This window comes from Beta vulgaris, chromosome 6, assembly GCF_026745355.1.
Source record: "Beta vulgaris subsp. vulgaris cultivar EL10 chromosome 6, EL10.2, whole genome shotgun sequence".
NCBI lineage: Eukaryota > Viridiplantae > Streptophyta > Magnoliopsida > Caryophyllales > Amaranthaceae > Beta > Beta vulgaris.
In genome coordinates this window covers 72,134,637-72,157,583 of record NC_079207.1, presented here as the reverse complement: position 1 = coordinate 72,157,583, position 22,947 = coordinate 72,134,637, and the positions used below count along the sequence as shown (strand labels likewise).

The window sequence follows — 22,947 nt, the reverse complement described above, 5'->3', positions numbered from 1 at the left end:
CTACTCGCCTCCCTCTCCATCACCCTCATCTGACCCTCTCCCTCCTCGCAGCACCAAGCCCTCCTCTCCATCTTCCAAGAAACCGACCAAGGGCTACCAAGGCAAATGCCAATGGTGCCATACTTTCGGCCACTCTCTCTATAAATGTCCCACCTTTCAAGCTCAATTTCCCAACGCCAAACCTACACTGCCCCCTTCCTCCAACCCCTCCTCCTCTACTCCCCCTCCCCGCGCTCACTTAGCCACTACTTCCGCTGCCCCAACCACTCCCTGGCTCCTTGATTCAGGTGCCTCACATCATATTACAAACGATCTTTCCACTCTCTCCCTTCACCATCCATATGACGGAACAGAAGAAATTGTTATTGGCAACGGTAAGGGTATTCCCATCACTCACATAGGCTCTCTTACTATCCCTCTCTCCTCCTCCAAATCTCTCATCTTAAATAATGTTTTATGTGCCCCTACTATGTCTCGTAACATTATTTCTATTTCTCAACTATGTGCTCAAAATAACATTCTAATTGAGTTCTCCTCTTCTACCTTTGTTTTGAAGGATCGTCTCACGGGGGCATCTCTCCTTGATGGTTCTTCTTCCCTTGGCGTGTATGAATTCATCACCACGCCTCTTGCCTTCGTTGCCACCACCACAAACTCAATTCAACACTGGCACCACAAATTAGGCCACCCGTCGCTTTCCATTCTCAAGTCCTTAGCGTCTAAATTTAATCTTAGTGTCTCTAATTTCCACAATTTCAATTGTGATGCTTGTCAATGTAATAAGAGTCATAAACTCCCTTTTCATCAATCAACTTTATGTTCTTATGCACCTCTTGATATTATTTACACTGATTTGTGGACATCTCCTGTTCATTCTCTTGATCATTTTAAATACTATGTTATATTTGTTGATCACTTCACCAAGTATATTTGGTTCTATCCTCTCAAATTAAAATCTGACACTAAACAAGTTTTTATTCGCTTTAAGGCCCTCGTTGAGAAATTTTTCAATCGTCCTATCAAAGTTCTCTACTCAGATAATGGTGGTGAATATGAAGCTCTTACAACCTATCTCACCATTGATGGAGTCTCCCATCTAACATCTCCACCTCATACTCCTCAAAACAATGGCTTTGCCGAACGACGTCATCGTCACATTGCTGAAACCGGCCTTTCTCTTCTTTCTCATGCCAACCTCCCTCTCACCTTCTGGAGTTATGCCTTCACTACTGCCACTTACCTCATTAATCGCCTGATCACACCCACCTTAGCATCCAAGTCTCCCTTCGAATGCCTCTTCAACACTCCTCCCAACTATCTCAAACTACGTAGCTTTGGGTGCCTCTGTTACCCCTGGCTACGCCCCTATACCTCCCACAAACTTGACCCAAAATCCACTCCGTGTATCTTTATAGGCTATTCGAAATCTCAAAGCGCCTACCATTGCCTTAACCCTCTTACTAATAAGATCTACACCTCTCGCCATGTTCGCTTCGTCGAGCATGAGTTTCCTTACCTCACTCTCTCAAACCACCCCACACCACTCCCACCTACTGATCCCACTCCATGGTGCACTCTCTCTATCCCTCTTCTCCCCTCTTCATTGCCTTCTCCGTCCCCTACCACCTCCCCCACCACTACTCCACCTCGCACCCCCTCACCCGCCACCAACTCTCTCTCCTCGCCTGCCCACGCTGATTCACTCAGCCCCTCTCCCTCGCCCTCTCCATCGCTCTCTCCTCTCACCCAGCCTCTCTCATCCTCGAGCCCTACCACCAGCTCATCCTCCACTGCCTCACGCCCTTCCCCCCTTGGCATTGTTACTCGCTCGAAAAACAATATAATAAAACCCAATCCCAAGTATGCCAACCATACCACTACTGCTCCCTCCCATCTTGTTCCCACCACTGCCTCTCAAGCCTTAGCCCACCCTCTCTGGAAACAAGCTATGGAAGCCGAATTTAATTCGCTCACTACCATGGGTACATGGTCTCTCGTACCCCCCACGCAAGCTACCAATATTATTAAAAGCAAATGGGTTTTTCGAATCAAGTACAAACCGAATGGTGACATTGAGCGCTACAAAGCTCGCCTTGTCGCCAAAGGTTTCCAACAACGGCCCGGCCTTGACTACACCGAGACGTTTAGTCCGGTCGTCCGTCCTGCCACTGTTCGAACTATTCTCACCCTCGCCACCACACAAGGGTGGTCCCTTCGTCAACTCGACATCAACAACGCTTTTCTTCAAGGAACGCTTCATGATGAGGTCTATATGGCTCAACCACAAGGCTTTATTAATCCTGCATCTCCCACGTTTGTGTGCAAGCTTCACAAAGCCATTTATGGCCTCAAACAAGCTCCACGCGCATGGTACAATGAACTTATGAACTTCCTGGTCAGTCTCGGGTTTATACGCACGGCTTCGGACTCGTCCCTCTTCATTCGCCATCACTCCACGCAAGCTATTTACCTGATTGTCTATGTCGATGATATAATTATAACTGGCCGAGACCATGCCCATCTGCTCACGTTTATCACTACATTGGCATCACGGTTCGCATTAAAGGATCTTGGCCCTCTCTCATATTTTCTAGGTGTTGAAGTTATTCCAACTACTACGGGAATTTTTCTAAGTCAGCGTAAATATGTGTGTGATCTCCTTGATAATTTAGGCATGTTGGACGCCAAAGCCGCTACCACTCCACTTGCTGTTGGCACGACACTCCTTGCTACTCATGGCACTCCTTTACCTGCTCCTACGGACTATCGTGCCACGCTTGGTAGTCTCCAGTATCTCACCCTAACTCGTCCCGACATTGCTTTCGCGGTTAACCGTCTCTCCCAATTCATGGCATCACCGACCACTGAACATTGGCTTGCCCTCAAACGTCTTCTACGGTATTTAAATGGCTCCAAAGATCAAGGTCTCACTATCCATCGTGAGTCTCCTTCCACTCTTCATGCATTTACGGATGCTGACTGGGCAGGCAACAAGGATGATTATACCTCTACCATGGGCCATGTCATTTTCTTGGGTCGCAATCCTCTCACTTGGTGTTCCAAGAAACAAAAGGGTGTGGCTCGCTCCTCCACTGAAGCTGAGTATCGGGCTATAGCGCACACTACTGGTGAACTTCTATGGCTCCGTAACTTGTTTCTTGAGCTTCGCATTACCATTACTTCTCAACCGGTTTTATATTGTGATAATTTGGGTGCTACCTTCCTAAGTGCTAATCCTGTGTTCGACTCAAAAATGAAGCACTTAGCATTGGCCTTCTATTTTATTCGAGAAAATGTTCAAAATGGTACCCTCAAGGTTGTTCATGTTCCTAGTGGTGATCAACTTGCTGACTTTCTCACAAAACCGCTCACTAGGCCACGTTTGGACACTCTCCTACTCAAGATCGGACTTACTAACCGGCCGTCCATCTTGCGGGGGCATGATAAGATTACGTAGATTATATTCTTCTATCTTTTAGAGTATTATTCTGGATATCCTTTTGTGTACTTATCTTCCTATACTTAAGCTAAGTTAGTTATATCTTTTTATATACTTATCTTTCCTATACTTAAGCTAAGTTAGTTATATCTTTGTATTATAAATACTTTGTATCACTTACGTTAATATTCAATACAATCTTAATTCTCTCAGGCTCAGGCATGTAATGAACCGGTCGCAAAACCCTCAATGACTCAAAGCTTGCTTACTCAAGATTACTTTTGACATTTATTAATAAGCTCTCGGAAAGAAAAAAAAAAAGTAGCGTGTGGTGTTAATATTATACCATTAGGTATCCCCCTCTAAAATATTAGTGCAAAATGCTTTTGAAAAGTGAATGTAGGGGCAAAAAATATTTCATGATAGCAACTTCGCGGAAGACGGAAATCATTGTTTTATAATGAGTAAGGTGAAAGGTAGAAGTCAGAATATATTCTATGGCGTAAGAGAGACCAAAAAGAGTTGGTGAATGGAGATCCAGCTAGGAAACATCCTTTAAATACTGCTTGCTTCATGCATGAACCTGCTGCCTGCATATAATTGAGAATATATATGTATATACAAAGTTGTATATTGGTTGAATAAGAGTAATATAGTATATGTCTTTTTGGTTAGGATAGGAGAAATGCTCATCAATCATATCAAATGTTTTACAAACTCACCAAGTCGGACCAGCTTAACAGGCAAATTTTTAAGTTACGAAATATGAACCTGATCTCTAAATAAATCGAACTTTGCTGTATAGGTTTATTTACTAAAATATACTTGAAGGTGAAGTTTCTACTACTAGTCTACAAATGTGAAGTATATTGTTTCTTTTTGGGAGTGGGGTAGTCTCATGATTTGTCTAACAATTTAAATAAACTAGAACTGTTGGACCGACCTCATATGAAAGACAAGGATAGCTAGCTAGGACCGATATTTAAAAAAAATTTAAAGATTGATGTTTAGGAAGAATGTGGGTTGTCCCTTGGAGGAATAAGGTTGGCCCCTTGGCTCCATATATATGGCCAATTTGGCCGCCGATTTTAGCTGAACAAGGTGGCATGTTTTGTTTATGTGACGGGGTTTTAAGCAACTAACACAATTGCCGGTTTAGCTAGATGTGGGAATGTGGGATGCTTCCCGACGAACTAATCAAGGACTAGGATTCAAACTTGTATCTGTTGTGGTGGGTGACAAGTCTATTAAAGATCTTAGACTGCTACTACTTGTAAACTATATCTAGTTTTGCATACATTATTTAAAGCTAATGGATCTCTTTTGAATTGGTGACATTAACAAATATCATGGTAACATTGATCTCTTTTGAATTGATGACTTTTAACAAATATTATGGTAACACCGAGGGTGTATTCTTTTCAATTTTAAGAAAATAAGTTTCATGTCTAATAATTTTAGATCAAGTTTGATAAAGTCTAACACAACACTCAAAAATAAGTTTCAATAAGCGTCAATTAGGTCTAGTGAGTTCAGTTTAGATAAGCAAATTTTTTCAGGTGAATAGAACGCACCCTTAATATGATTTTTTTTAAGAGAACCCCAAAAGGGAACAATTGTATTAAATCATCTAAAGCAAGCTTAACAATAGAGTTCAGGATCTCATCTTCCCAATAACGCTTACCAACCTTCAATGGTTGAAAATGAGCTAACCCGTGAGCTACTCTATTTCCCGCCCTTTTAACAGAAGACCACACAACACTAAGGGACGAAGGAATAAGAGATACCATATCATCCAAAACCAAATGGAAAGCACTCGATCCCTTCTCTACTTTTCTCGAAGCTTACACAAAGCGAAGGCCGAAGGCAATCGCCCTCGATTATAATTCGTTGGAGGCCCAACGATCTAGCCTTCAAGACACCATCCATGACCGCACAAGCTTCAGCCGTATGCGCCTCCCACTTAGCTCTGACTTGGACATCAGCACAACTCAACACCCCTCCTGACCCATCACGACACACCGCTCCCAACCCCGACATTCCTTTTGCCACCTGTCTCGCATCAACATTAATCTTCTCTCGCCCCTCACTTGGTACCAGCCACCAAACCTGATCAGCTGCGACAACTAGATCACCCACAGACCTGCATTCTTCGCCTGCTCCATCGCTTCACGCCTATCCACACTCGTCTCCACCGCATGCGCCACAATTTCTTGTGATGGCGACAAATCCCCTTCAAGCGAGGCTTTACACCTCACCCCCATACATCCCAACAAGTTGTGAGAAATAGGCTTACCTCACTCTCATCCAACTCGTTGGAACATTGCACAAATCAACCAGTCACCGAACAACACCCTTGCATCGAAGCTTGATGGACAGCACTGCAGGCACAAACGCCTTTCGCCAGTTTACATAAAGTAAGAACGTGGAGGGATGATTCTTCCACTTCATCACACACTCCACACACAACATAAATCACAGGGACACGTTCATTAAGACCCACATTAGTAGGCAACACATCAAGGTAAGATCGACAAGCAAAGAGCTTAATTCACACACGGTAAAACGACAGCACTCCAAATGACTTTCCACAAATCAGTTACACGCAAAGTAGCCTCCTCCAACCACTCCGCATATCCCAATCAACGCCCTATACGCCGAGCGAAAAGAATAATACACCCCATTCTTCTCCAAGTCCCAACACAAAAGATCTTCCGGCAAATGATGACTAATGTGAATTTTTAAGACTCGGTCCACTTCAAAAGGTAAGAAGAGGGAATTTTATAACTCCACATTCCATGATTTTCTAATAGGATGAATTAATGCCCCCACTTCAACATACGCATTCGCCTCCCCTCTAGGAGAAAGAGTCTTCCTAGTTTGAGTTCCCGGAATTATCCAAGGATCAGACCATATCATAATATTTTCACCATTACCAACCCTCCATCGAATCCCTCTATTGAGACCCATCGAGCCTCCTATATCCCTCTCCAAGTGTAGCTAGGTGCCGCCCCAACTTTGCTTGAATGAAAGAAGTTTTCGGATAATATCGCGCCTTATAAATCTGCTCAACTAAGCTCCCTTGTCTCGTAGTAAGTTTCCAAGCCTGTTTACCAAGTAAAGCCTAGTTAAACAGCTTCATATCACGAAAACAAGCCCCCTTCACTTTTAGGTTTGCATAACTTCTTTCACGCAACCCAATGAATCTTCCTTTATTTCTGCTTTTGACCCCACCAAAATTGCGAATAAGGGATCTCATCTCATCACAGAAAGAGGATGAAAACTTAAAAACACTCATTGCGTAGGTAGGGAGAGATTGGGTCACTGCCTTTATCGTAACCTCCTGACCAACTTTAGAAAGAACCATCCCCTTCCATCCCTGCAACTTCTTCCATGGTTTCTCCTTCACAACATTCGTAATCACCTTCTTCAACCGACCAACCAACGTAGGCAACCCTAAGTGCCTAGCATGTATATCCACAACTCAAACACCAAGAGAATCTGCAATAGCCCCCCTCCTTTGCCCCGACAGGCGACACACCTCAGCTAAAGAAAATAGTAGTTTTATCGAAATTCACCTTCTGTCCCGATGAGTGCTCATATAAGCTTAAGGCATGCGAGACGGCATCTAAATCTTGCAAAGAAGCTCTAGAAAATATAATACAATCATCAACGAACAATAAATGATTAATGGAAAGGACCGGAGGTGCCAGCTTGATGCCTCTCAATGAATTACTCTCCTCTGCACTGCCCAACAAATGAGAGAAGACACCTGCACAAAGGATAAAAATATGCTGAAAGAAAGGGTCTCCCAGCCTAATCACTTTATTTAGGTGCAAAATCCTCTGAAGGTCTGCCATTCACCAACACAGAGAAAGTAAATGAACGAACACAATCCATCACTTGTTGCCTCCAACCTGTGTCAAAACCAAATCGAACCAAAGCAACATCAAGGAAATCACATTCAATCCTATCATATGCCTTCGACATATCAAGCTTTAAAGTCATACCATCCTCTGAACTCCTAAGATGTTTCATGTGATGAAACAACTCAAAAGCAATAAAAATATTATCTGTAATCAATCATCCAGGAGTGAGTGCGCTTTGGTGAATCAACATTATCTTGTCAAGAAAAACTTCCAGGCGGTTGGCAAGAACCTTAGACACAAGCTTATAAACCACATTACGCAGCAAAATCAACCTGAAATCTGCCATACTCTCTGCATTACTTTTAGTGCGGTTCAGATGACTCGGAATTCTATTAAAAATTTTGAAATTAAAAGAATAAAAGAAATATAAAACTTTGGTTAAACTGACCTAAGGAAGTGGTGGACTTTTGTAAGAAGAGTAATCCTAACTTACATCTACTGAATTACAATCTTTACAAAAATCTCATGGAGTATTGATGGATTGTATATTGTCCGTGGTCCTAATTCCTAAAACATGGCTAATTCATACGACATGGTCTGGTTATGCAACTCAATTACTCAAGTCATGTCTTTTAAAAAAAACCTTATTCTCATTTGCTAAACACCGCCCTGAATTTTCCTATTAACGCCCTGTATTAAAATACAGATACATGAGTTGTATTTTAATACTTTCACTCTCCTTCACTCTCTTGACCCTCCCTCACTTATCACTCTCTCTCCTCTTTTACTCCATCTCCATCATCAAAAAAATATCAATCAAGTTCTCCGGCGATAAGAATTCCGGCGACACGGCAGCAGCGAGTGGCGGCGGCGCATTTCCGGCCTCGGCAAAACCTTCGTGAACATCCCGGCGGCAGACCTCTAAATTTTTTTTGAATTTTTTTTTAAGGAGGCGTCCACCATGGACGCCCCACCATCGGTGGAGGCGCCCATGGCAGGCGCTCCACCACATGGTGAGGCGCCTGCCATGGGCGCCTCCACCGATGGTGGGGCGTCCATGGTGGACGCCTCTTTTTTTTTGAATTTTTTTTAAAAAAAATTAAGGGGGCGTCCACCATGGACGCCCCACCACCGGCGGAGGCGCCCATGGCAGGCGCCTCACCATGTGGTGGAGCGCCTGCCATGGGCGCCTCCACCGGTGGTGGGGCGTCCATGGTGGACGCCCCTTTAATTTTTTTTTTTAAAAAAAATCACTGTAAATTGAAAAAAAAAACAGAGAGGGGGTGGTGCAGTGGTTTTCCGCCGGTGGTGGTGAGTTTTTGTAGGAAGTGATAGTGTCGTGTGCGTAAAATCTGTTGGAATTGGAGAGGCACTTTGTGTACTGTACCTCTTACATTATCAAATTGTTTTTTTTAATTGTTTTGTAAGTTTTTTTAATTGTTTTATTAATTGGTGAGGGGAAGAAGATGGGAAGAAAGTGGGATGAGAGAGAGAAAGAAATTAGGATGCATCATGCATGGCAGATTTACCAACTTGTTTTTTAAAACTTTCTTTTTTAATTGTTTTATAAACATGGCAGATTTATAAACATGGTAGAAAAAATCTGAAAAAATTAGGGTGAGTAAGGGGAGGAGAGAGAGAAAGAAATACAAATATATAAATACGGTATAAAAATACCGTATTAGGGCGTTACTAGGAAATACTAGGGCGGTGTTTAGCAAAGCCCTTTATTTACTACTAACAACGACTAGGAAAAGTAGTTATCATAGTGTGGACCCATTTAAATAGTTGAAACTTCGTTGTAGTGGCGTCAATTATTGTAATTTTTTACTACTATATTGTCTATATAGCACTAGATTATTATTAGATATTCATCTGAATAATAACATCAAATATATGCGTGTCAATTTAGGAAAGTGTCAAATGTTAGAACTATTGGAAAGTCGCATTCATAATATTATGCCATGCATAATTTAAAACGTTCCCGAATATTCTTGAATGTGTCAAAGATTGCCGTGGGGTGGCTTGTTGTGTGCCACTTTTCTTTTTCCTTTTGATTGCAAATCAATAATTAAACACACGCTTATTCAACAAGAACCCAAGCTCCTACCAATCATAGCTCAAGTTCTAGTTATTCTACTACTTTAAATGGTCAATGCAACAAATAAAGCTAAGAAGTTCCTTCTAGCAATATATGTTGCATGCATGTTATAGCCTTATAGGCTGCTACGTTGAAACTTCTATTTTGAATTTCTTTTATTGCTTTATAAAGAGGGCGAAAGTAAAAACGAAGATGAAAATAGAACTTATAATCTTAACGGCTAAGAATTCCCTTTAATGAGTCTGCTCACATAAACCAATGATGAGAGCAAGGCCTGACCACATAAATTCTAGTTTCGTTCCCTTCTATAACTAATCTACCATAGCCAATAGGTAGAATATATGAGAAATGAGAATGAATTTTATGGGATATAACTCTTACGAATAAGTGATGTAACTCTAATGAAGAAGTGATGTATGAGTAACTTTTAAAAAAAAATAATAGAAAAAAAGAGTTCAAAAAATGTTTTTTTTTTGAGCTCAAAATTTTTTAGGGGGTATAACTCTAATGAACAATTGTCGTAACTCTAATCCAATTGTATGGTTGAGATTAATTCTCATTTCTCATGTAAGGATCATTCTCATGTGATTTTACCCCTATATATATATATATATATATATATATATATTATATATATATATATATATATATATATATATATATATATATATATATTATATATATATATATATTATATATATATATATATATATATATATATATATATATATATATATATATATATATATATATATATATATATATATATATATATATATATATATCAGGGTTGTTCCATCCGAGATAGGAAATATTCACATTTGTAGGATAACAACGATTAACTGAAAATTGATTAATTCAAGTTTATCAAAAAAAAAACATTTGAACAAAAAAAAATTCATTTCATGTAGATAAATTTAAAATAATTATTTCATAATTTGGGCCCCTTAGGGCTATTTTGACCGCAGCTCTTGACTTTTTTTCCACTAGTGATTGATATAGGACTTGTTAGGATTGAGGGTCTAAATATTTTTTGTGAGAATATCATGGAAAAATTATTAATATAAATCTAAGATAATTTTGTGAGAATATCATGGAAAAATTATTAATATAAAACAAAATTCACACCTATTTAATAAAAAAAATGAACAATAATATTTTGCACTTTATGTGATTTATGTAGAATTTATATTCTAAATTATTTTGTGAAATGAGTGATGATTGAAAATATTTTTAGAGTAAAACAATTTATTAAGTGTCGTTCGGTATTACTGTGGTATTCTGTTTTTTGGTTTTTTGATTTTCAAAGTCATATGATATATGTCCTATAATGAATAAAAAATTACTAAAATTTATTGGTAACATGATGATTTTGAAAACTGACAATTAAAACCGCTTTTTCTGATTTCCTATTTTTGATTTTTAGTTTTCAAAAAACTGAAAACGAAAAATAATAACGAACGGGCCCTAAGTTATCTGGTTTGGGTTAGTCTTAAGTTTTCGAGAAGTCAAACAAATCATAATTTGTTCTTTGGTTAGGTTTTCAAACCAAGCCCCAATTTTGATATCGCAGACCATACAAAAACCATAAAGATGTCGTCATTTTGCGGTCAAATAATTGAAATTGGAAAACCCTTAAATACAACTTCAACCAATTGGTTGTAGATGGGAATGGCAACGGGTCGGACTTGGACTGGATTATGCATAAACTGACTCCGACCCTACAGAAAGTCGGATTTTAAATCTGAGTCCGACTCCGGCATCCGACTCTGAAAATCCGAATCCGACCCCTACTTAAAATCTGAACATTTGACTCCGAGTCTGACCCGACTTAAAATCCGTACACCCGATTTAAAATCCGAACATCCGACTCCGAACCCGATCCGACTTATTTTTCTTCCAATTTTTTTTTTTATAATAGAATTGTCTTCTATAATACAATAATTTAATCATTACAATTTATTCTAATCATCATATGGAAATCTTATATAGTACAAATAATCCAAATATTACTATTATTTTTAACAATCATTTCTTCAATGGAAAAATCCTATATAATACAATTGGTTGAAAGTCGAAGTTAGATTATACATAAATAATACATTACATAATTAAGAAAAAAGGATTGACTGACTCAAAGTCGGAGTCGGATTATTTTATGAGACCCGACTCCGACCCTTCTCCGACTCGGAGTCAGATTTTTTAAACGGAGTCTGAGTCGGATTACTTTTTTGTCGGAGCCGACTCGGATTTTTTCCTTCGGATTAGAGCGGACTAGGGAGATTCGGACTGGATTGCCATCCCTAGTTGTAGATTATATTATAATCTTACAATTACTTTTTCTACCAAATATAGTGCCTTAATACGAAAAGTTTCCCACTAATATCTCAACTTCTATTTATCGCCCCAAAATTACTTAAAATCGCCCAAAAATTATTTTTTAAGACAATTTTGCCCTTCTTCCTTTTTCACACCACCCACCATCCCCACCACCTGTGATCCCCGGCTAGCGCCTGCCATCCCGACCACCCCTGCCATCCCCTACCTCCACAACACCACCACCAGCCCTTCGCGTCACCCCACCACCAACAGAATTTTTTTTAGAAATAGCGAACGTCCGGCCAGGACGATCGCCCCATGGCACGAACGTCCGGCCAGGACGTTCTGGCCATGGGGCGATCGTGCGGCCAGGACGTTCCACCCATGGCCGGAACGTCCTGGCCGGACGTTCGTGCCATGGGGCGATCGTCCTGGGCGGACGTTCGCTATTTCTTAAAAAAAATTCACGCTCGTTTTGAATCAAATCAAACTTCTTCCTATCTAAAATCAAAATCAACAACTACAACAACAAAAACTCGAAAAAACTCGGAATCAAGAGTCTCAGTTGCAGTGATAGGAAAAAAATTTTAAAAAAAGAAAAAAGAAATGGTTAAATGAGTTGTGCAAATGAAGTGAACCAGAAAATTGATGGAAATTGCAAAACAGAAAATAGACAAGAACCTCATCACGTTGCCCACTTGTTTCCTTGCTTGTAACTTGTTTTCTCACAGCACTTCTGAATCACAAAATTGAAGCCAATTTCAGGTCAATTTGAAAAAGAAAAATCGAACAAAATTTAATCAGTGATGTTCCAGACATTAACCTTGTTACCACCATATTCAAATTCGCAAAACCCCAAGCTAAGGCTGGTTCGAAAGAGAAAACAGTTTAATGAAGGGTGGTGGTGGTGGCAGGGAGGTGAAGGGTGGTGGTGGTGGTTTAAGGAAAAAGAAGATAGAGAGAGTGAATGAGTGAGAGAGGAGGGTAAAAAATCAGAAAATATAAGTAAGGGTATTATGGTATATTCATGTGAGAGTTTGGGTATTACTTTTTTGTCGGAGTCGACTCGGATTTTTTCCTTCGGATCAGAGCGGACTAGGGAGATTCGGACTGGATTGCCATCCCTAGTTGTAGATTATATTAGAATCTTACAATTATTTTTTCTACCAAATATAGTGCCTTAATACGAAAAGTTTCCCATTAATATATATGGGAAGATATCATGGAAATCATGGAAATTTCAATACTAATGCTCACTCTTAAAGAGCACTGACTTTAATTTTGTAAATTTGATGACTAATGATTAACAATATTTCCATCCTTTATCCGCAAAGATTACACATATACTAGGTGTATGTAAGCCGCACATACACTGGGTATATGTGTTACTACTAAAATTTATACCTTGTGTATGTGTTACTACTAAAATGTATATTATCAGTAAAAAATTTACAAATTTACAATGTTTCAATAGATAATTTTGTTTTTAATGATTTGTTTTATAAAATTTTCTTTGTTTAGATTTGTATGAATCCTTTGTTTAAAACTAAAAAAAGAATTGTAATTTTTTTTTTTTCAAATTATTCATATATTAGTTTCATCTTATTCATTTTCACCATTTTTCTACTATTGATTTCTACTAAATTTCCTGCCGTTTTCAATTCTTTAATTTGTTTGTAGAATAATAATGTTATATTTTCATCCCTATTACCATGTAATAAAATTCAATTTGAAATATAGTATTTTAATTGTCTATGTATTATGTAAATTCAAATATCGTTAAATAACAAAACAGGTTCAAATGATTGTAAGTTTGTAATTTTTTTAGTAGTAACAATACAATTTTAATAGTAACACATACAAAAGATATGCATTTTAGTAGTAACACATTAGTGTATGTGTATCATCTTTCTCCTTTTCCTTTTTTTTGACGGGAAAAATCCAGGAACCATAATATTAAGGAATCAAAACCTTGTCCGCCAGGACAAGGGAAAGCAAGTCAGGGGGTGATCCTCTAGCCACACCCTCATCTCGTCATAGGAAAGAGAGAGTTGAGCCACAGAGTGAGCCACCTTATTACACGATCTATTAGCAAAAGAAAATGAACAAAAGGAAAACAAGTTCGAAAGAGCTAAAGTATCGTTAACAACTACTTGAGTTAAAGTCCTTGCTTTATGTCCATTCAGCAGCTTAATCACATTCAAGCAATCCGATTCTACTTCAAGGTTCCTCAGACCCGCATCAAAAGCAGTTTGCAGCCCAAAAAGAATAGCTCGCGCTTCAGCTTCTTCGGGAGATGAGACATCCATCATTCTGACCCCTGCAGCTAATAGAACATCGCCTACCCCATCGCGGATGATAATCCCCACCCCACATCTATTTTCCTTAACTGCAGCGTCCGAATTAAGTTTACCACGACCTTGGCTCGGCTTCCTCCATTGCTGCACCACCTTTTCTACGCTGGGTATACTAATCTGCTCGCGTGAGGCAGCAGAAGCAAAATCCTCCATTAGTTTAAGAGCTCGAGCGCAAAATCTCTCCTTTCTCACTATCGGGCAAACTTATGATACCTTATTAGTTATTACCTATACAAGATCAAGCTCTGCTCTCTTAAGTCCTAATCGAACATTCATTTTTGTGGTAGCTATCGTACATGCATATAGATCTATATATTTTGGTTTCGTTATTCTATTGTGTCCTTAATTTTTTGATGGGAAATTCTACATGGTAGCCTCCTACTTTGAATTTTTCTACTTGGTGACAAGATAAGAAAAATTTTATACCAAGTGACCTCCTACTTTGGCTAATTATACTTAGTGACCTTAATTCACTTAAAATCTAGCGAACCCAATATTTAAAGTAAATTAACTAACCTACCCCACTAGTTAATACCCTAATTCGGAACCTACTGGCCATCTCTCTTCCCTAAATGAAAAAAGACCCCATCCCTCGCGTGATAAAAAATACTTCTCATTAAAACTCTATGTTCTTTTCCTCTCCTCCCTCTCCCGTGCGATTTCTAGGGCCTCTTAAATTTTTAATTTACTCATCGAAGAAACCAAGATGACAATCTTCAAAAGTTGAGGTTGTTTTCATGTGTTAATTCTTCTCATGTTCTGCTTTGCTAACTGGTTATTTTGAATGGATACATGGTTTAATTTGTGGTTGAAGTTTGAAATGATCATTTCGTATTAGGTTGTCCATGTTATATGGCTTCCAGACAGATTTGTAGTTGCCGTTTGATGAGATGAAACTATCACATATGTATGTGCGTATATGGTGGACTGTAGAAAAAAAAAAGGAAGAAGATAAAACATGAAAGTTTGACTAAAGTCTTCCATTAAAAAGTTCATATATAATCAGTTGCATGTCAACAAATAAGAAACAAAAGAGCCGGCAATATAAACTGACTTTGTATCAGGCAAGTTGAGTAATTGAATATGCTGCATATTAGTTTAACCATGACTATATGTATTTCATTGTAAGGGAAAGTAAAAGGAGATAGATTGAATGAACAAAAAAGAGAAAAGAGCTTGCAATATAAACAAAGAAGAGAACATAGAGTTTCAAGAGTAGTTTTGAGCACACGAGGGATGGGGTATTTTTTATCTTTATGGAAGAGGGGTGAGAGGTTTGAATTAAGGTAATTAACCATGAGTAGGTTAATAATAAATTTATTTTAAATGATGGATTAGTTAGATTTTAAGTGAATTAAGGTCACTTAGTATAATTAGCTAAAGTAGGAGGTCACTTGGTATAAAAACTTTTTTGGCTTGCCACCAAATAGAAAACTCCAAAATTGAAGGCTACCATATAGAATTTCCCTTTTTTGATTCACTTTTGATTATAAATGTTAATACTCGTGATAGTACATTTTTCATTTTTTTTTACAAAATTTATCTTATAAAGCGCGACCACACACGAAATTACATGTGTGGTCGCGCGTGCAACACTCTATCAGCTCGTCGGCTCATTTTCAAATAGTCATATCTCACTCGTTTCTCATTATCGGAATCGAGCTTTTGACCATGTGTTGGAAAGCTATCGAGCCAAGTTTTCATATCCAACTTCAATCTTCTCAAAATATTAATTGTGTTGTGAGATATGACCTTTTTGAACTTGACCCTTTATGCACAAACTCTTATGAACAAATGGAGTTACTCTTATGAACAAATAGAGTTACTCTTATGAGTATGTGGTTACTTTTAACAATAAAATGGTGTCACTCCTATAAATAAATGTGGTTACTCTTACAAGTAAAATGGTATTACCTATGTGAACAAATAGGGTTACTCATATAATTAAATGGGGTTACTAGTATGAATAAATGGCTTAATCCTGTTGGACGAATGAGGTTAATTATATTAATAAGTGGGGGTTATTTAAATGAATAATTGGGGTTACTGATGTGAATAAATTGGGGTTACTGATGTGAACAAAATAAGGTTACTCATATGATTAAATGGGATTACTGGTATGAACATATAGGGTTATATTACTCTTTATAAACGAATGAGGTTACTAGATCGTATTAATATATAAGGGTTACTTGTGTCAATAATTTGGGTTACTCGTATGATTAAAAGAGGTTACTCGTATAAATAAATGTATATAGTTACTAGTATGATTAATTAAACGATGTTACTCATAAGATTAAACAAGGTTACTCATAAGATTAAATGAGTTTACTCATAGTATTAAACGAGGTTACTCCAACAGTATTTTAAGGTTACTCCAACAATATTTTAAGGTTACTCATATGAACAAATGAAATTACTGGTATGATATGGTATGAATAAATAAGGTTACTGATATGCACAAAAGAGGTTACTCAGATGAAATCCCCAAATCGAAGCAAACGTTAAACTAACTTCCATTTGAAATCCTCAAATTAACTTATCCAATTCAATCTTCAAACTCTTTTACCCTCAAAGATAACAGTTTAGAAAGAGGATAGAGAAAATACAAGATAGATATCAAATGCAAGAGTTTTTCAGAGATCGAAAAGAAAGAGAAGAAGAGAGAGAACGAGTGAAGCTTCCTTCAATGAAGGAGAGATAAAATAGAAGAAATGAATTGAGGAGAGAGAAAATGTTAAAGAGTCTTGAAAAGGTCCAGAGGAAGTAACGTCGTCGTTGGCTTCAACCATGAGAGAGAAGAGTTTGGTATGTAATTCACACGAAAATCACGCGGAAGAAGTGCTAATATCCACCTGGGCTTATATATGGGTCGGCCACACGCGAAATTTCTGGTGTGACCGGCCGTATATAAAAAACTTGTGTATCTTATATAGTTAACCTTCATTTTTCTTTCGAACTTCTTCTTAGCTTTCCTCAATTTTTAATACCTTTTCTAAAACTTATTCGAGTTGATAAGCAAAACAAACCATAAGTCTTCACAATAATAAAACATGATTTCAATATAGTCCAGATTTTTTCCTTTTTACTTTGGAACCGGTGGAACTTATGTACCAGTGTAAGCTGGCTTATTTTGTCCCATGAATGTGCCATAACGGGGGCAAATTCATTTGTTGTGTATAACTAGAAAATAGTTGGGATTAGCTCCTATGTGCAAATGTGAAATTCTGATAAATGTGTTTAGTTTTGTTGCTATAATATTATCTATTGTATATCGTAATCTTGGCAAGTTAATCATGCATTTCCGATTCATAATTTCAGTACTCAATATATATTTGTAGTCACTATTTTCTTTCAACTTATTTTCATATTATGCTTGGATACTATCAGATTTCGTATCTTTCTCTAAGGAAAGTGTAGAAGTCTGCCCTAGCAACCTCTCTAATTATTGACTTAATTTTGTACTTAGCAATATTGGATCTTAATTAAGGCTATGTTTAGTTCACCTGAAAATTTCTGATCTGAACTTATCTGATCTGATTCGAACTTATTTTTTCTGATCTGATCTGAATTGAACTGATCTGATTTATTAGATCGTATCTTTTATAAAATATATTATTACTATTATAATATTACTTTGTAATTCATTATTATGCAATACATTATAAGATCTTATTTATAGTCTTACTATTATTATCATTTTATTTCTATTACAACTTTTATTATTAATATAATAATAATTATTATTATTATCATTATTATAAGAACAACAACAATAATTATAATCATAACAAGAATTATTACTAAAAATAATCATATAACCCAAGTCATTAATTTATAAGAGCATTTATACAATGTTTCACACTTTCCCTTTAAAAAAATCTTTTAGATTTTTCTCAATATATAAGAAAAAATATAGTCATGTGGGGTCTTGCTTGATTCGTATCAATGAGTACTTTGTTCAATTATAATAATTTTACTAATATGTAATGAAAGATATTTAATATTAATAATGAGTTTTTAAATATAAGCATGATCTGATCTTAACTGTTCTGATATGACTTGAACTTATTTTTTCTGATTGATAACCTGAAATAAAAAAGTAAGGTGAACTAAACATAGCCTAAGTTGCTATAGAGCATACTGTTACATGTTCAAACTGAGTTTTAACATAGGCATGAAATTAAGAACTTCGAGGGCTCGTGATTTATAGGTGTCCATACATAATGAGTAAAGTAATTAACAAGAAAATCATATATATATAATTTTTTATAAAATTTTCTATCAACATAAATTTGAGAGTAATTAACTGTCAAAATTCGACCTCGAACGTCATACATAACTTATATTGTGAAACGAAAGGAGTAATTAAACCTTAATGTCAAATAACAAACCCCCCCTAAATAACAGACTCTTTCAATGTCCTCTTCAACACGGCCTTCAAATTCTAATACACACATGACATTGACAAATTGACAAACCCCCGTATTAGTTATTACCAACCAATACGTGTATGTAAACACTCCTCCTACTTCCTAAAACCCAAAAGCGTGTCAAAATCCTACCATAATTAGGAATTAGGAATTACAATTATCAATTATTACTCCCTTAATACAATTCCGAATACTCATTGACATTGTCACATTACTACTTGTATATAATCCGCCGTTGCTCCCAATTTATTTACCACGACAATCTTTATTTTCTCTCTCCTCAAAACTCTCCTTACAGTATAAATAAATACACCTCTCTCTCTCCTCTTTAAGACTCCATCGTCTTCTTCTTCTCACTTCTCAAATTCAATCTTTTTCTCTCTCCCCCCAAAAAAAAATAGAAAAAATAAAATTGCATTATTACAGAAGAACAAGATCAGGTTGATTAAGAAAAGATTAACAATGGCGGACAATCACCACCAGCCAAGGTGGAACGCCGTCGTTTTACTATTTCTATTCTCTTTCCTCATCATACTCTGCTTCTTCTCTCCCTTATGTCTCGGTATAAGATCTCTCTCAAGATTCGGAGGGGCAAGATTGGAATTTCAATTCTCCGAAGCACCAGACTACCGTAATGGTATAAGTTGTTCTTCTACTTCCTCCCCTTTTACTCACTGCGACCCCTCATTGGTCCACGTGTCCATGACTCTTGATTACGAGTACTTACGTGGATCAATCGCAGCCGTCCATTCTGTCCTCAAACATTCCTCTTGTCCTGAAAACATCTTCTTCCATTTCATCGCCGCCGAGTTCGACTCACTCTCACCTCGTGTACTGAGTCAACTCGTTCGCTCTACTTTCCCATCCTTAAACTTCAAAGTCTACATATTCAGAGAAGACACAGTCATCAATTTAATCTCATCTTCAATAAGACAAGCTTTAGAAAACCCGTTAAATTACGCCCGGAATTACTTGGGTGATATACTTGACCCGTGTGTTACTCGGGTTATTTACCTTGACTCCGATGTTGTCCTCGTTGACGACATCTACAAACTATGGAACACTTCTTTAAAACCCGACAATGTAATCGGAGCTCCGGAATACTGTCACGCGAACTTCACAACGTATTTTACGACGACATTTTGGTCCGACCCGGATTTAAAAACAAAGGCATTCGGGTCGAATATAAGAAGACCGTGTTATTTTAACACGGGTGTGATGGTGATGGATTTACAAAAATGGAGAGAAGGGAATTACAGGAAGAAAATAGAAGGATGGATGGAAATACAGAAGAAAACAAGGATATATGAATTGGGTTCTTTACCACCATTTTTGCTTGTTTTTGGTGGGAGAATTGCAGGAATTGATCATAGATGGAATCAACATGGATTAGGAGGAGATAATGTGAGAGGTTCATGTAGATCTTTACATCCAGGACCAGTAAGTTTGTTGCATTGGAGTGGAAAAGGAAAACCATGGGTAAGAATTGATGGGAAGAAACCTTGTCCGTTGGATCATCTTTGGGAACCGTATGATTTGTTTAAAGGGAGGAGAGAGACTGAATTAATTCAACAACAACAACAACAGTTTTCTGGGTTTGGCGCTTCTTCATTAATTGGTTGGTTGTAGTTTTTTTTTCTTTTATTATAGATTTGATTTGATTTGGAATTCATTGATTCAAGAAAATTAAAGAAAATTGGGGGGTGGGGGGATGATTTTGTATCTTTTGTTTAAATTCTTTGGTAGATGATGAGGATGTACAGTGGGGGAAGATGAGGGTGCATTAAATTCGTACATTTAATTAAAGATAATTTCTGGGTTCCTTTTCTTGGGAGCCAATTTTTGATGGGTTTTGTTTATTTTTTCTGTATTTACTACTATGAAACAGGAATTAATAATATTACAAATATTCCATAATCTTTGGTTTATTGCATTTGATTTTTGGTAAAAAGAGCAAAATTCAAGAGGAAAAACGGTGTATTATTGGGGGAATACTGAATAAGTACTGAATAGTGACAGATGAAAAATTGGCGTTTCTTTTTTTTGCAACACTTTTTTCTCTGGTTTTCTGGCCGACAATAATGCAGGTCCTCCACTATTGAGAACAGATGGCGTTTTCTATTTGATTTTTTTTGCAGGTTAACTTTATTTCATCTTATCTGCCATTTGTTTGTGTTTGTTTTGATGTTTATTAGAGAGAATTAGTGATGGTAGTTGTGGTAGTAAACTGGTATTATCATTAAGTTTAAGTGTTTGGTAGTAATGATTAATGAAAGCTAATATTGTGCGCAAATTTGTTAAGTTTAATAACATTTTGGAGGTTTGAGTTACCCGAAAATAGATGCAAACGCGAGTGTTATTTGACGAAACATGTACAATATAAGTAGTACTCTATAATGTAGTATGAAATTCCAATTTTATACGACTGCGGAAGCTATATATAGTGTGTGTTCATAATAATCATAATGGTTTTAGATGAGGAGGGTTGGTTAATGATGTAATAGTAGACTAGTAGTAGCTTTGATTTGAAGTTCAAGTGTTTGGTACTAGTAACTAAAGCTAACTAATTATGTAACACTTTAACTACCAAATAGAAGTGGATTACTAGCTACATAAATTACTTTTATGGGGGTTATTATAATTATGAAATTGGTGTAAAGATTAGGCGATATACCAAACTTTATAAGTGAGCTTTGCGTTTGATAGAAGTTAATAAGCAGAGAGAAATAAGAAATTAATCCAATAAAAATGTTGTAGAAAAACATGGATTTTCATATTATAAGCACACTTTTGAGTTCCCAATTTAGGTCAATGGTATCTAGCTGGCATTGTGTTCAAGCCATCTGCCATCCTCGAAAGGATTGTTGATGTGTTTTGGGTAAGGGTGTTGTATCACTTCTAGTAAAGGCTACCCCATAATCCATATAGTTGGGTTCCCAATTTTGATAAATTCCAACAATAAATAAAATAAATTAATGTGTGTATTGTTATTGGTTCAACTCGTTGTGTTATGGAGTACTCCCTTCGATTTTCATCAGTGTATCTGTTTTTTTTTAAAAAAAACAAAGTTTTAGCAAAAATAGTATTTTGGATTTAGGGCATGTTCTTTTCGGCATAGAACAGTTGAACTGAACTGAATTGAATTGAATTGAATTGAAATAAAATGAAATGAATAGTGATATGTGAGAGTAAAAGTATTGTCCAGAGCTGAACTGAACTGAAAATAAGCTGAGGGAACAGGCCCTTGGAAAGAAAGATAGATAAAAAATTATTTTATATTGAAGTTAAATGTGTGTGTCATGAAAATTTAGTAGACCATTCCAAAAATAAATATAAAAAAAGAAATAAATAAATTAATAAGAGACATCTCAAAAAAACTAGAAATAAACTAATAACAACCAGAGGAAGTATCCTAAAAAAGACGGAGGAAATATATCATAGAAGAGAAATAATGAATTGCTATATTTTTCATTGATGATTGACTTATGGAGAAAGCCTTGTTAACCAACTGTTTGAGTCCAAAAGAGACTCAAATATCCATAAAAAATACAATGGTACCATTATAAGTTATAACCTGGCATTTGTATCAAATTGTTATCAGGACTGGTACCAAGCAAACCTTACTTTGGTATCAATATTTTTGAACAATGGTACTATTATAACCTAGCATTGGTACCAAGCAAACCCTTGCCACACGCGCGTGAAATTTCCAACACATAAAATGATCGAATTGCCCCCGTTTGAGTCCCCTAAGAGACTCAAACGGTTTGACGCCTAGCCAAGCTCTTGACTTATGTTTGCATGAAATCTCAATGTTTTTGTGGGCACAACCGAAGCCCATTTTACAAAGTTAATATTGATTATGAGGAACAACTTTGTAAACGTATTTATTGGCCATTGTCAATTTGTCATCAATGAGTCTTCACTCTCGAATCATCAACATTCAACATATGGTGGAATATTTCTCATGCAATTGTTGCAACATGTGTAATAATATGAATATGTGATTGTACGACCTCGCTTACAATTTCGAAAAGAAATACTAAGATAATTTTGATTGAAGAGGATTTGATTATAAAACACAAAGATTCATTACAAGTGTATTAAGAATTTTTTTGAAAGCTAACATTTGTGCTAGTTATGGTTTTAGTAAAATCAAAAATTATTAAAAGAGACGGTCTAATCTTAATATAAAAGTAGACCTAGTCACTAAATAAATTAAATTAGTTATAGAAAGAAATTATTATTATTGAATTAATTTTATTTTAAATAATGAATTTATCATTGCCTAATTTTAATTTATAAGCAGGCGATGTATTAAAATTGAGCATGGTAATTTGTAAGTGGAAGAAGAAGACTACTGAGTGGCTGACACGCCAAGTTCAATGAGTTAATAGAGAGAGAGGTTAAGCAAAGCAAAGCAAAGCAA

General features: G+C 36.8%; 2 protein-coding genes and 1 long non-coding RNA gene across 4 annotated transcripts; 1 reads left to right on the top strand and 2 right to left on the bottom strand.

The window, feature by feature from the left end:
- Positions 1-4,947: 4,947 nt before the first annotated feature.
- LOC125498503 (uncharacterized) lies at positions 4,948-12,938 on the bottom strand. Of its 2 annotated transcripts, XR_007275477.2 has the most exons (4): positions 12,552-12,938; positions 12,410-12,464; positions 7,450-7,647; positions 4,949-7,356 (listed from the first exon to the last, which is right to left on the bottom strand). It is a non-coding gene; the product is annotated as an uncharacterized LOC125498503 (long non-coding RNA). The 2 variants fall into 2 exon arrangements; XR_007275476.2 differs by having other exon boundaries at positions 4,948-7,647.
- Positions 12,939-13,692: 754 nt separating this feature from the next.
- LOC125498277 (uncharacterized) lies at positions 13,693-14,238 on the bottom strand. The gene has a single exon (XM_048646232.1). The coding sequence runs from the start codon at positions 14,236-14,238 to the stop codon at positions 13,693-13,695; it is 546 nt and encodes a 181-aa protein (XP_048502189.1).
- A 4,422-nt stretch (positions 14,239-18,660) lies between these two features.
- Positions 18,661-20,435, top strand: LOC104898033 (probable galacturonosyltransferase-like 9). Its single transcript, XM_010685032.4, has one exon. The coding sequence runs from the start codon at positions 18,981-18,983 to the stop codon at positions 20,145-20,147; it is 1,167 nt and encodes a 388-aa protein (XP_010683334.1). The 5' UTR covers positions 18,661-18,980; the 3' UTR covers positions 20,148-20,435.
- The last annotated feature ends 2,512 nt before the right edge of the window (positions 20,436-22,947 follow it).